This window comes from Accipiter gentilis, chromosome 5, assembly GCF_929443795.1.
Source record: "Accipiter gentilis chromosome 5, bAccGen1.1, whole genome shotgun sequence".
NCBI lineage: Eukaryota > Metazoa > Chordata > Aves > Accipitriformes > Accipitridae > Astur > Astur gentilis.
The window spans coordinates 13,750,461-13,765,259 of record NC_064884.1 but is presented as its reverse complement, the minus strand read 5'-3'; the positions used below and the strand labels follow the sequence as shown (position 1 = coordinate 13,765,259).

At 45.4% G+C, this 14,799-nt stretch overlaps 1 protein-coding gene across 2 annotated transcripts in view; it reads right to left on the bottom strand.

Annotated features, from left to right (window-relative positions):
• Window positions 1–14,799, bottom strand: part of BMP2 (bone morphogenetic protein 2) — a 106,507-nt gene that overhangs the window by 23,143 nt on the left and 68,565 nt on the right. For both annotated transcript variants that reach the window (XR_007506084.1, XM_049801058.1), the window contains exon 4: window positions 7,397–7,531. Coding sequence is in view for 1 of the 2 variants with exons in the window: in XM_049801058.1 (XP_049657015.1) it covers window positions 7,397–7,531 (135 nt within the window). In the remaining variant the exon portion in view is untranslated. The remainder of the gene's footprint in view (window positions 1–7,396; window positions 7,532–14,799) is intronic.

Below are 14,799 nucleotides of genomic sequence, written 5' to 3'. Positions count from 1 at the left end.
AACAGTTGCCCTTCCAAACATTCAAGTTGCAGGCTTACATCCTAAATCAACAGTCCCACAAGTGTGGGAGACAGGGGACCATGAATGCTCAAAAGTAGTTTTATTTCTCCAAAGCCTCAGGGAGATTTGCACCCTGAGACACCATCCTTCTGTCAGATGTGGAGGATGAGCTACCTTCATCATCGTGTTGCTCTTAACTTTAATTTCTAGCACAAATAGCCCCAAACCACTCTGGAGTGGGGGGAATAAGACACTGCCAGATGATTACACATTGTCTCTTAATACAAAGCCAATTGTGTTTATACTCCATTACTCAGTTCCAAATTACAAGCCTTATCTCACAGGAAGCTTGGGATGGCTCTATAGTTTCAGTAACCTCATGGTAAAAGGGTCAGTTTTTAAGTATAATGTTTTCCAGAAAGACTATCTTAAAAGTATAGTGCTGTTCAAATCCTCTGCTTCCTTTAATGCTATTTTCAGGTTGGTTTTTTCAAATTAAACATTAGGCTTAGCAACATACATGAGATGTTAGATTAAAGGGACAAGGCTTGGGTTTTCCATGTCTATCCAGAAATAGCTATTCCCTGGGTGGGCCAGGTGAAGTTGAGCAAGATTATTGTCACACGACTTCCCCCAGTTTTCTGGGTGGAGGAGAGAGAGATGTGACTGGCTGCTTGCAGAAAAATCTGGCCAAAAGCATTGGGCCACATCCTTTGTGGAGGTAAATCAACATCGTCTGAGTGGCAGTTCTGGAACCATGACTATTTTCATCAGGATCAGGCCTTTTACATATGGTGAGGAAGTGGTAAAGATCACAAAGGGAGGGAAAGATATACATGCATGGCAATAATTGCAAAAAGCTATGGGGTTTTCCTATGTAGGTGGTGTCATTTTCTCTAAAGAATTAAAGCATGGCTTTCCCAGCACTCTTTCCCTTTAAGGAGACATGCTGAGCAGTGCATCCCGATAAGACAACAAGCCCAGATGCCCAGAGGAAGAACAGTGTTGTTGTGAAGACACAGGCCCAAAAGGCAAAATGTCTGGATTTTATTTGCAGCTCTGCCACAAACTTCCTGGATTATTGTAGCCAAGTTAACCAGGTCCGTTTTTTTCAAGCAGCGTCTATGCCCTTTCTGCATATGCATGAAGCATACGTTCGCCTTTCAGGGCTTTGCGCAAAAGTCCAATAAATGCAAAGCTGCAAAGAAAGACTGCCGCCTACGCGCTGCCCTGTTTTCCCCAGGCAAAGGGTGATGATCTGGTGAAGCTGCTGGACCTCTGCCAGCAGGGATTGGGATCCAGAAACAGGCAAGAGCATCAGAGCAGCTGTGCTGCTCCAGCTCAAAGCGCACCTTGCCCGATGGCCCATTGCTGGCAGTCAGCAGAAGTAGGTGCCTGGGGAGGAAAGCAAAATCAGGGTGAGCAGAGCTGGACACATCCACACTGTGCTTTGCCAGCCTCTAACCATTCAAGGTGTGGGGACTTCCAGAGCTAGGAGTGGTTTGTATGAACTTAGCAACCCTCAAAGGATTTCTAAACCTGGGAGCATGAATAGTCCAGGACACGCTCTCGGGGCACCTTGGGATTTTTAGCTTCCTTGGAGCAGGACTCATTTCTTCAGCTCTGCGTCAGACTTACTGGGTCACACGGGGCTTTTGTAGCTGCTACAAAGGACAGCCTTCCCATCGCTGTGTCAGCTCCCTGCCTCTCACGAGGAAGTGATGCCGCCTGCCAGGGAGTTGAGGCTAAATGCACTGATATTTCCTCATGCCTTGGAAGGGAAGAGAAGTCTGGAGAGAATTATTGTTGTGATGCATAGGAGCTTTGCCAGTACAATGCCCTGTAATAACAGCTACTCTTCCTTCAGGTCATTAAGTTACCAATTTTTTTAGTACTCTCGCTCATGACAAGTAGATCTTGAGTTTAAAGAGATGCCTGCCTTCTCTTTCCTTTTTCCTGACTTACTAACTATATTTTGGAGATTTGCTTTCTTTATAGAAGTGTATCCAAATATCCCTGTTCAAATTGCCATCCTCCAGGTCTTGCCTCAAAGGAGCCATAAGGCTGTAACCAGATAACCAACATGTTTGTGCCCTGTCTCCGTGGCTCAGTGTGAACTGAAGCATTAGGAAATACTCTGAGGGGCACTACAGATGATGAAACTGGATTTAGAATAAAGAAAGGTCCATCTGCTCCCAGAGACAGTCTCGCATCTGCTTTGTCCGTGCCCTAGGAGCAAGCTACACCCTGGAAGCCACAGAGCTGAGTTAGAGTGACGGTGGGTTGAGCCTTCACCCCGACTTGTGGTGGGGTTCATACATTTGGGCTCAGGATGGTTTTAACGTGGCTACACAGCTTCCATCTGGAGATGGCTTTTGTCCAGTTGGCTGAGAAGGGGGCTGGATTGACAGGCAGCTGTTTGCGTCAGCTGGTGTAGACATGCCCAAATTCTCCTAATGTACTACTGAAGGGTACTCAGCTATTACAGTGATGAGGGCAGTCTGAGAACCTGTTTAGACCAGAATATGGGTTTCAGTGGCAGTTTTCTGGCTGATTAATTGGGTGACTTTGTGCAAGTCTCAGCTTGCCATTGCCCTGTCCAATAAATGGGAATAGCAGCATTTGCCTCCCTTTGTAAAACACTTTGAGGTCTACGGATAATCCTCCTCCTTTTTCCCACTCATGATGATGGGACCAAGTGGAATCTTACGACACATTGAGTTTCTGTGGTCTAGTGTTTGCCAAGCATTTGAAAATGACTCTTTGGCTTGAGTTTACAATGTCTGTGATTGCCATGTGATTTTTTTCATGGAAGCTCCTAGTTGAAATCAGGTCACTATACAACTGAAAATGCATGGGATTAGGAAAGAAACTGAAGTAGTCATCGGGAGTATACAGACCCATGATGACGTAAGTGTCCTGCCTGGGGCATCCTGCAAGCAGTAACCACACACATCAATAATCTCGTCAATAACCTACAAGATTTTGTGGTTCAAAGGTCTGCAAACATTTAAGAGCGGAAAACTCTAAACAAGAGAAGATTCCTCTTGACCACCACACTGCTCTCCATTACCCAATAAGCTGTGCATGCAGTAGACAGAGCTAGGGAAATACATCTCCATTGGGCATTCAGAGATGTTCTCACGGCATAATTCATGTTCAACATTTTGAATTCAAGGACCTCGTGCTGCTGTGGACAACTGATATTTTAGGACACAGTTTCTTCTTTCCCTGGATTTTCCTTGGCCAGGGATGTTTTCTCCTATGCTGGATGTAAGGCCGTTCTTAGATCTCATCCCTAGCAGGTACCAAAGGGATGCGTTACTGAGGTTATGCTCTTTTTTTACAATGACCTGAAAGAAAACCTAAATCATTGCAAGTAAACCTTACAAGTGACTTAGGAACTGAAGAAGAGAGTAAATAGTTAAGAAAACAGGTCACTGATATACAGAGATCTTTTTAAAGAACATTGCAAGGATGTATGAGTCTTGAAGAGCCAGGAAACCAGCAGAGATTTGATCAGGCAGCGTGATCTAATGAGCTTACAGAAGAGAGGCTAAGGGATGACTTGATGACAATCTCTTAAGTACTCACAAGAGGAAGAGAAATGTGGAAATGAGGCAGATGTATACAGAAATCTTATGGCTGAAAACTAAAGCTGAACATTTTTTACTTTTTGTGGGGAGGGGGACAGGAGCAGTAGCTAACTTCAGAATAATGCTCTAAGGCTTCTGTAATAGTTCCTGTAGTCTCCGAGCAGCTGGGGACAGGTGTTTAAAAAAATAAGCTGTAGTTCTAAGAGGAATGAACTGGAGGCTGTCCGATGGCCTTTGCCATGTGAGGTAGCAGATTATGTGGTCTTCCTGAGTCCTATAGTTTGTGAAGCAGTGTTTTGGATTTCTTCAGGGAACCCCATCTTCACATCTTGCCAAGCACTGAGCAGAATTAGTGAGGGTAAAACCATCTGAGAGGGAATAGTGTTTTAAGACTCTCTCAACTCCAAATAGCATGAGCTATTTGGGCCAGCTTGAGCTCCCTCTTTTCTTGTCCTTTGCCTGTACTGTATCATTACAGGACAACATCAGAATTACCTGCTAGCATTTCTCCCTTTAAATCAGAAAAAAACCAAGTAACATAAAAAGAGCCCATCAGTGAGCACAAATAAAAGGCTGCTCTATGTGCTGCTGCAATTTCCCGGAGCAGCACTCAGGGTCTGCTCCTTGGACCAGGGGAGTGAGGGACTCAGCACCTGGCTGGACTGGACCCAGTGGCTGTGTATTTCTTGAGTCCTATCAGATACGATCTGTCCATACACAAGCTATGTTCTACTTATAAAGTAAATTACATTACATGGGCTATAATGTACATTTTCAAAGGGGACCCACCTTAAAAACATTTTGTTTAATAGAATAACTTAATTAGAAGAGAGCTTCTGGGTGATGTGGTTGAGGCTGTGATAATTTTTCCTTCTCAAATCATTTTCTCTGTTTATTATACTTAATTATAGTGTAATTATGTATCCATCCTCTAGGCAAATTATGCAATCAGAAAATGTGAGTGGTTCATTTGCCACTGCTGTTGGGACCAGTGTTTACATCCCTAGTATAAAATATGAGCATCATTTCTATTATTTATGGTATATACGTATATACATATATATAAAAGATGTTTCACACAGAATGAAGAATCCATGTAAATATTTTATTGGCAGTCATTTTTGTATCATCCACCTAATTAATTTGTGGCCTGTTAATAATGAAACCATCCAAAGCTCAGATAGGTAAAATCTTTACACCCTACCATGAATTTTCTCAAACACAAAACATACACAGCTGAGAAATGTGGAATTTCCAGAATTTAGCTTTAATTTTGGTGGGAGGTTTATTATTACTTTTAAGAGCTTTTTTTGCATTTCATTTTCTAATATTCTGGCCAGAATTTCTTAGCACAACAAGAGAGAAAGGAATCCCACAATATTAGGTTATGGGGTGTAGATTTGTGTTCAAGTCCTGGGTTCAGACTGATCTTTTTCCTCCCATGTGCTTCACAAACTTTCTAGCCATGGCAGCACTGATTTTTAAAGGCTAGGCTATTCTCTTGTTTTTTTTGATGGCAGTTGACAGATCGTGTTCAAACATAGTGAAAGATGAAGCCAAATGTCCAAATCTTGAAAACCCTTTTGAGATTGATGTTTTCTCCTTCTTTGGCCAGCTCTCAGCATGAATACAAACCAGATTCCCACTTGGCAATTTCAGCTTCTCTTCATGTGCTTATTTTGCAGAGATGAGGCCACTCGCACCAAGGGAGCAGGCGGGGAAGAAAATGCATCTGTTGGTGAAGCTCAGCCCAGCTCTGTTGGCACCAAGCGCCTGTGTTTATTACAGCTGGCAAAGAGGTGAGCCACCCGTGCAAAATGGCAAGCCTACCCAACTGCCACCTGGCCAGCCCCACAGCTGATGGAAATCTAGGTAACTATTTGATCTACCCCATTTCCCCCCCGCTGGGGAGCTGGCCCTGCCTTTCACAGTGTCGCTCATCTGCATAGTGCTCTCCACGAGTGTCTTGCAAACACGCCTTTGCAGGAAATAAAAGGCCTCATCGTGGTCTAGCTTCCACCTCGTTCCCTGCAGGCGGGCTGGTATTTTTATGAAGAGCCAACTTTTCTCAGCCACATAGGCAAAATTGAATTTTTCCACGCTGCAGCTGAAGGGCCAGGACTTGCCTGGGGAGCAGTGAGGAGTTTGGGGAAGAGCTGGGGTGGCACAGCTGGGGGGGGGAGAGTCAGGAATATGGGACCTGGGGAAGGGGGGCAATGGAAGACCCAGGAGTGGTGGTCCCCCAGATGGAGTTAGCAACCCAGGTGTCCTGGTTTCAGCCCAGCCGGTAACAAAGGACCACGCAGCCGCTCGCTCACTCCTCCCTGCCCCCCTCCGGTGGGATGGGGAGGAGAATCAGAAAGGAGAAAAGAAAAAAAAAAAACCCGGAACCTCGAGGGTTGAGATAAGGACAATTTACTGGGACAACACAAAAAGAGTAGTTACAACAACAACAACGGTACTAATAAAAGAATATACAAAACGAGTGATGCACAGTGCAACTGCTCACCACCCGGAACCCGACGGTCTGCCACTTCCCCCACCAAAAGCCGAGTGAGAGAGGACCCCCCCAGCCTGCTCCCCATTTATATACTCAGCATTATGTCACATGGTATGGAATAGCTCCTTGGCTAGTTCAGGTCAGCTGTCCCAGCTGTGCCCCCTCCCAGGTTCCTGTGAAAATTAACTCTATCCCAGCTGAACCAAGGACACCAGGGAAGGAGAAATAAGATGATTCCTGATCATTCTCACCAGCCCTGCAGCTCCCCCATGCAGACAGTGGCCTCAAACAGCCTTTCACTCTCCCTACCCTAAAAACGCAACCACTGCCCCATTCTTCCCTACCCCTGAGAAGAGAGCTGTCAGTTGTGGTCTCTGAGGGAAAGGCACTAGAATCAAAGCCCAGATGCAGGCAGATACTTCGTGGTATCCTAAGATCCAATAAAAGTCCAGGGAGATTTTTCAAAGGAGCCACCAAGTACTCCCAAGTAGGTGCTTATTGCTCCATCCTGACTTGCTGACCCACTGGGGAGGCTGCATGTTTGTTCACACACTCAAATAGGCCAAACCAGCCAAAACAGAGTGGGAACAGCCAAGCCGCTGGTTTGCAATGTTGGCTGTAAAGTCCTTGTACACAGTAGACAGGACAAGACATACCAACAGCCTCAAGTCTCCAAGCATGCAGTAGCTCCATGGAGTGCTGAAGGACCACAAGACCAGGCACTGACTCAGTCCACGGCAAGCAGGCATCTCCCTAGAGCAGGATGATATGGGAGTAGTAGGTATGTAAGATGTTTTTGTTTTTACCTGATGTTATCCCCATTTTCCCATGTCCCAGCTTCAGACAGCTGTCTGCCATCCGCTTTGGCCAGACACCGAGACGCTAGCAATTGGCTAGCATTGCTGTCATGAGCAAAGGTACAGTGCTATGAATTGTGTGAGCCTCGTCAGCCTTTTCCCGCAGTGATTTTGCGTGCTGTGAAATAGGTTGGGACTCGGCGAAGGGTGCTCTGGCTGATCGGCCTGCTGCCAGAGGAGGATTTGTCCACTATAGTCTTACTTGCTTTATGGGTGTGGCCTGAAAAGGAGGGTTTGAGCCAATTTGTTGGGGTTTTTCCACGCTTTGTTATGAAACCATTGGGTTTCCCATGCCTTGAATTTTGGAGTATATGCCTTAAAAAGCAGTATTACAAGTGCCTAGCTCCAACGTAACACTTGCTACCTGTTGGTTTGTAAATGCTATAGAATGAATGCTATATTTAACTGTATTTGAGCAATAGGGAAGCTGTGATGCAATTTACCTGAGGTCAGGCAGTAGTCTGAAGGAAAGGCTTGGAGCAGGAGTCAGACTGCCGAGTCCCCGAGCAGTGCGCCAGGTGCAAGCAGGGCTCCTCCATCCCTTCTGTCCTTTCCTGGTTTTGTTCCCCCTTGTGTTCCTAAGGAAAAATGAAAGAGGGGAAAATTAAATGTGGATTATAAACTCCAACATCTGTGCTAGGGGAATCTGCAGCCAAGTGAAAGGTGGCTGAATTTGGTCCAGTATTGGCCGCTGATTCTTAAAGAACTTTTATCACAGACTGAACTGCTTCAGAAATCAGCCCAAGAGCTGACATCCCAGAGCTTTGAGTGAGAACAAGGGCCACCGTTCCTAATCTGAGATTTCATCAGTTGAATTTCAGTTATTAAAAAGCCGTAAGGGAAGCCTGACATTTTTATATCCTGCACTACTCCAGTGAAAGCTGCATCTGAGAGAAGATAGAAAATATATGTAGGTATGAGATCTATGTGATACCCTTTTTAAAGCCTTTGGATGATCACATGATGCACAAACCAAAGCCATGAGTGTCTTGGTTATTTTATGTATGGATTGATGCCATTATCTGTGAAATATCTGAGATGTCTGTGCATCCTGCCTGTTGGTGGGTTTGCACAATGGGCATGAAGGGGGCTAATCTAGCAAGGCTTATAAGAGAAACTTTTGTTCCTGTACATGCTCTCAATAGCTGTCAATGCAGTGCTGAGGAGCTCTGCTCACGTACTAGGAGTGTTGTGCAAAATAACTGCGCAGTCATGAAGCAGAGAAAATATTCTTATCCCCGCCCTCAGGTTGGGTATGTCTGTGCTGCAGACAAACTCAAGATTGAGAGGGCTTCCAGCCAGCCAGCAGCAAAGGCCCACTGGAAGCCTCAGCCCCAGAAATCTGGCCCAGTGCTGCTTCAGCACACGCTGAGCTTCACACTCCCAGAGGAGCATTGCGTCGATACCTGAGCTGTCGTAAGTTAAGGCCAGCAAAAGTAGCTTTCCATTCACACCTTCAGTTTTCATGTCGACATGCCACAATGACGTGACGCAGCAGATGGATGCAGACCAGGAAGAATATTTGGACATATTAGGCAATGGGGATCGGTCCTTTTAGCTCACACACCCCCACTGTTACTCCAGCTGAGAGATCAGGAGTCAGTGTGCGCAGCTACAAAGGACCAAACTGAAAGTTTCTCATAAGTGAGAAGCACAATGGGCTTTGCCCAGGCTTACTGAACATTTTATTTAAGCCACCACCTCCTGTCCCAGGCTGCAAAACCTAAACCCTGCTGTTATAAATTACAGCTCCAATTCTGGTGGGGTTCACAGTCTTTCTGCTCCCTTTCAGAGGCAGAGCTGACACCTTTCACCTCTGGGGAAGGGCTGAACAACAGGCAGCCTGCTGAAATCCCATGTTACCAGCCAGAAGTAAAACATGCCTTTCAGTCAGCTATGGGATGTGTTTCCCAAATGCTCTGGTATCTCCAGTCCCCTCTACTTTGTCTGTAAAACTACCACTTTGCATAATAGAAGGGAGAGACACTCCAACCATGGCAACGCCATGTATAATTTAGGTTGCTTCACTCACTCTCCCATCAACAACAGGAACATAGCTTTCTTCTTGTTTCCCTTGATCTCTTAGCCCTTTGCTAGAAACGCAAGGTCAAAAGCAGCTGGGGGGGAGTAAACTGCATCCTGAACTGGGCTGCAGAGTTTTGAGGGATGCCTCTGCTTGCGGGCGAGACTCCTTCACAACTAGGTCATTTCCCGATTCTGCGTGAGCGAAGGGATAAAGAACTCACTAAACCCCAGTCAGGAGAGGACAGTTGATATCATCACATATGCAAATACCCCTTTCCCCTCCCAGGGGAACCTAGTTCCTCACCAGCAAAACCTGGGGACTGGGATCACATCATCTGGGCTTCATGCTCTGGGGAATCACCACCAAGGTCAATGTCACTGCAGTCAGCTAAGCAGCCCCCCGTATGCATCCTACGGGATGAGTGGATGGGTCCACTCATGTTCAGCATGGAGGAAGGTCCTGAGGCTAGCACAGGAGCTACATCTTCCCCAGGGGACCCCTCATGTCAGGGACCAAGCCACCTTTTCATCCCCATTTGTGGTTCTCTTAGACAGAAACCCGCACCAGGGAAACTACCATCTGCTACTATTCCTCTATGTCAAGAGGAATATCTTGGCTCTATCAAGAACTACAGTCCTGTTTATCTGCTCCTGGTAAGCGTAGCCAGGTTGTTAAGGCCCTGATGCTGAAGTTTATGGCTTAAATCAATGGGATTATTCATGAGTTCAGAGATAACCATGTGCTTGTATACTTGGCTGGAATGGCGTCTAAAGCTGACAGCTGGGAGTCAAAAGCTCTGAGTCACCAGGTCCCACCTCGCCTTCCTGTGTGAGCAGTCTACCTGTGTCTGTTTCCTTGCCTGCCACATAAGGAGGATGACAATTGCTTTTATCTGATGGTTACTTGCAAATGGCCCTAAAGGCCTCTTTTGGTCTGATGAAAATTCAGTAGAAGCTGGACTAGCGTGGAAAAGACAGGAGGACATTTAATTAATGAAAGCACTGGAGCTCAGGAAGGCAATTACATCCTTTCTTCCTCCCCACATTCCCACACAGGTTTCTTGGTGATCGCTGCAAAATCTTCTATGGGCAGAGAGGAGTGGGAGGCCATGACAAGGCCGAGACAAGGCCCTCTGAGCTGGTGGAAGACTCGTGTGGGGTGGTGGTTTGGGTGCCCAGCACAGCAGATGGTTATGCTAGCAGGTTCCCAGCAGTAGTTATACCTTAAAAGAGGCCCCATTCAATTAAAAACCATGACCTTGATTCTGCAAACCTCTTCTTCACATATGAACTTTGGAAAACAAAAACATGCACAAAAACTAGAGAGAAAGAGACAAAACATGGGCCGGTTGCATATATTTTATGGCCCAATATACAGAAAGTCCCCAGGGAAGTGACTGAGAGGGCTTTCCACATTTGGCATGGACACCTATGAATGAAAGATGATTTTAAATATAGACTCCAACCACTCTCCTACTGTTCCTTTCCAGCGTCAGTCAGTATTGCTCTGGGATTTCTCTCCCCGTGGACCTGGGCAGAGCAAGCAGGGCAGCATTGGCTCGCAGAACACAGTCAGTGCTGAGCATTAGGAGAGACAACAGTGCAAGCTGCCCGGGATGCAAAAGGCTGAATGGATCAATGGCTGATGACTGGTGCCTTTGCTTGGTCAAATTGTCCCTTTGGCACCGTTCCTGGGAGGACAAATTGCTCTTGCAACCCTGCTTCAGTGCACCCACATACTGGCGGGGGGAAGCTGGCTTTGACATGCCTTTAGTCTACACCTCCCTGTTGGTTAACAAGTCATATAGGATCATCTGCTGGGATAGTGTGAGAAACCCTGTGCAGCGCAGTGTACAGCGGCTGTATCCATGTGAATATGCAGGCTGAAACCCTGCAGAGGAACTGTGGGTGTCCTCCCAGCTGCCCTGTGCTTCTGCAGGCATTTGTAAATACAATTGCTCTCACTTTCCATTGATAGAAATCAAAAAGCAATTAAGAATCAAGCTCTTCAAATTGATAGGTATCCTGAATTTGAAACATTTTTCATTCTTTGGCTGGTATCACTGCCTAGATTAGATTATTTTTTTAAAGGGAAGATTAAAATAAACAGTATTTATGGTTTAATTATTTGAATGACTAAGAAGCTCCAGCTTTATTTTAACTTCACAGAGGACGAGGAGATGTTTTTAATGATATGTTTTACTCACATAGCATCTTTCATCCAAGGATCTCAAACTGCTTTTCAAATAATTAATTAATCCTTGTACCTCTTCATAAGACAGTTATTATCTCTGATATTACTGATGGGTAAGCAAAGGCACAAAGACGTCAAGGCACACACTGTTTTCCAAATATTAATTAACTAATTCTCGCACCACTCCGTGAGACTGTTACTATCTCTGCTATTACCAATGGGTAAACTAAGGCACAAATATGCAAGCAACTCACCTGAGGCCATGCAGGTGAGTCAGTAGCAGAGCTGAGAATAGGGTATGACCAGTCGAAGTCTTAGCTAATTGCTTCTAGCAAGTACTACACCGTATTCCTGACAACAGGCAATGCAAGCCCCTGCGTGAAGCACAGCTGAAACCAGTTGGGTTTACGAAAATATTTCCTCCAGTCTATCTTCATCCATTGGACATCACATTTGCCCACATTAGTTTGCAGTTTCTTTTGAACTCGTCATGACTGGCAGAAGCCAATGTAACTACGATGAGAAATAGTTGGTTTAAAGTATCTGGGGAGTTTTGAGATACTCCAGTGAAGGTGGCTGTTCAGCAGCATGCAATTTTTCAAGAGTTTGTCCCTGGACCCATCCTGTGTGTCATTCTCAGGCCAGGAGAGCCCCAGACTCGGCCAGGCACAGGGTGCTACATGCAACGAGTGATGCCATCTCTCCTCTCTCCTTCATCCAAGCCTGCAGCCCTGGAGCAAGCACGTGCCCCAGGGCAGCAGTGTGAGTGGGGCTGACTCCAAGCATACTAACACATGCTCTAAGTGTGTGTGTACTCCCCTCATTTATCCACCTTCCTCCTTTGGGGCATGACAGGGTGTTATTTTTAAGGGTCTGGTGTTATTTTTAAGGGTCCATGCAAGAGGTCTCTGGAGGAATGTGGAGACCCTGCAGACCAGGGCCCCTCACCAGCCAAAACCACCTTGCCTCCTTGTACAGTCCATCAGCTCAGACTTGAGCGTGCATTTATCCTGCGGAGCAAGGGGGTTTTGTCCTCCCCATGAGGAAGAGAAAAAGCGAAGAAGCTGAAGGCATTCTCTGCCCTCAGGGACGGTCTCCCCTTTTCCATCCAGCTGTAGCGAGTCTCGAGTCTCCGTGCAGGCACCTGAGCCCTCACCATGCACACATCCCAGCTGAGCTATTTCAAGCATGGGCTTGGCCTCATCAAATGCAGTCTCATTTCCACATGAAAGGGATGGAGGACTATGAAGCCAGCTCATCTGTATTGATAAGAATTTGGCATTACTTTCCCCCAGCTATCTAAGCTTTCTGTGTACATTAATCACAATGCAAAAAACGGGAGGGAGGGGATACATCTTCTCAGCTGTCTTCCCTCAGCTCAGGCAATAATCTGGCCAAGGTTTTTTGTGGGCTGGTTTTTTTTCAGTTGGTTGTTGTTTGGTTTTGGTTTTTTTTCTGGACTTCCTTTTTCCAGTTCCACTCTGCTGGAGTCTGATTGCTCCCTCTCCTCTGCAATTTGGATGCCTCACTCTTCTTGCTACAGCTCTGATGCAAGCGCTCTGCTGCTGTGTTTGCCAAACCTGGCATGAGTACCCACTGCTAGTCTAGACACCAGTCTAACTGTAGCGCTAATGCTAGGGTTTAACAGACTGATCTCGGCATTTGTCATAGCTATGCCCACGGTCATCGCTTTGATCTTTATCCTTGAAAACCACAGTCATTGACAAAGGTAAAATGAATTTCTGTCTTTGAAAGACTTTGATGGCATTCCCTTGTTTTGTTTTGTGTTTCTTTTTTTTTTCTCCTCTCCTTTGCTCTTCCAGCTGAACTTCATCATAAAGCTTCTGATTACAGCTACAGCTCCAGGACCAGATAAAGTTCATGCTTTCTTGCTTTCTGCCATACGTCCATTTAAAACTCTAGGGAGAAATCCTGGGACACTTCTTCTGAGACAAACTGCCAGTGAGTGGAATGTAAACTTTAATGGGAATCGGAGACAGAAGGCCCTCAGGATTTTGTCTTGTACCTTCTTAATAAAACACAAACCAAAACAAAATCATCTTGAATAGGGCCAAGTGCCAAAAGCAGGAGAGAATGAGAACTATTTGGTATTAGATTTCTAGTTTGAAATATTCGCTCTGCCAAGTACTATTATTTGCCTTCATGTAGTACCTAGAGGTTAAGCTGAGACAAGGGCCTTCTATTAGACATTGTATAGACACGTTGTGAGAGATTGCCTCTGCCTGGAGGTGTTTATAATTTAAATAAACATGGTGAGCAAATCAAGCGTTACTAGCTCCATCTTCTAGATAGGGAAGTGAAGGCAAGGAGCGTACACACCTTGTCCAAGGTCACACAGGGGACCTGAATTCATTGTAGGGCTCCAGCTTGCCTTCATGGTGGTGATAATGTCACCTTTGCTGGTGAGCTCTTGGTTACAAAAGTGATGGCTGGACCATCAGTGCACAGCTAGATAGCGGTACCTCTTGTTTGCAATGATTTATGACACTTTTCCCTGCTTTGAGTTGCAGGGTTTGGCTCACTGAGGGGAATGCTACAGATCTCTTAGCAGCTCAGCCTCCAATAGAGAAAAAGCCAGCAGCTTTTGAGCCAGATGTTTTTTTTCATAAGGTTATAAAAGCCAATTGTGAGATGTCCTATCCCTTTGAATTTACTGTAGGAAGTAATCTACATGAGGGACTTTGACCAAGCTACTTCCACCAACCTCAAGGAATTTCAATGACAACAGAAGGTCCTTCCACTGGGCCCGGAATAAGAGCAGGAATTTAAAGAGCTTAAGTTTAATATTTCACACAGTGTAAAAGTAAATAAACTCAAGAGGGGAGTCTTTGATTATGGGATATAGACAGTGTGTCATTTGCACATCTGTAAAAATCTTCCAAGGAGTGGGGGTGAAATCCAGGTTCATTGACGTCAATGCGATTTTTGCCACGGATAGCCATGGGACCAAGCTCTCTCCCTAAACACTTGCACGGGACTCAGCAGCTGCTGGAGTGGAGGGCAGTACACTAGTGAATTACACCAGCTCAGGGAGGAGAAGTCCAGAGGACCTATTGATGGTAGCAACTGTGAAAGTACCAACAGTGACGTCCTGTCCCACAGCCCATCCAGAACGGCTTTCGGGGTATCCAGCTCCTAGCTAGGAGAGACCATTTGTCAAAATGCAGTTTGTTAAACAAACAAACAAATCTGCCTTCAAAGTGACTGGCTCAAAACTGGAGCTGGCTGAAAATTCTCCCGTTGTCATATATAAATATCACATAAACACATATACACACACACATAGATGGCAACTGGAAAACTTTGTATACAGGTAGTATGTACATTTTAGGTAGAAAGATGTATAAATTTGATTTGGATATACTCACATACGTATATATCCAACACCCATAAAATTGTATCTTCCTGTTTTTTCCAAACACTTCCCCAGTTGATTCACAGATGCCAAATGTTGACACAATATGTTAAATAGAAATGTTGACAGTTTCCCATGGCGAGTTTTCTGCAGTCTCAGAGAAGCTCTAGTCAACATTTCTTTTGAGATTTGAAGGAATTTGGTTAACATTTTGCTGTTGCCCATTCCTGACTACTCTGTGTTGAGCCAGG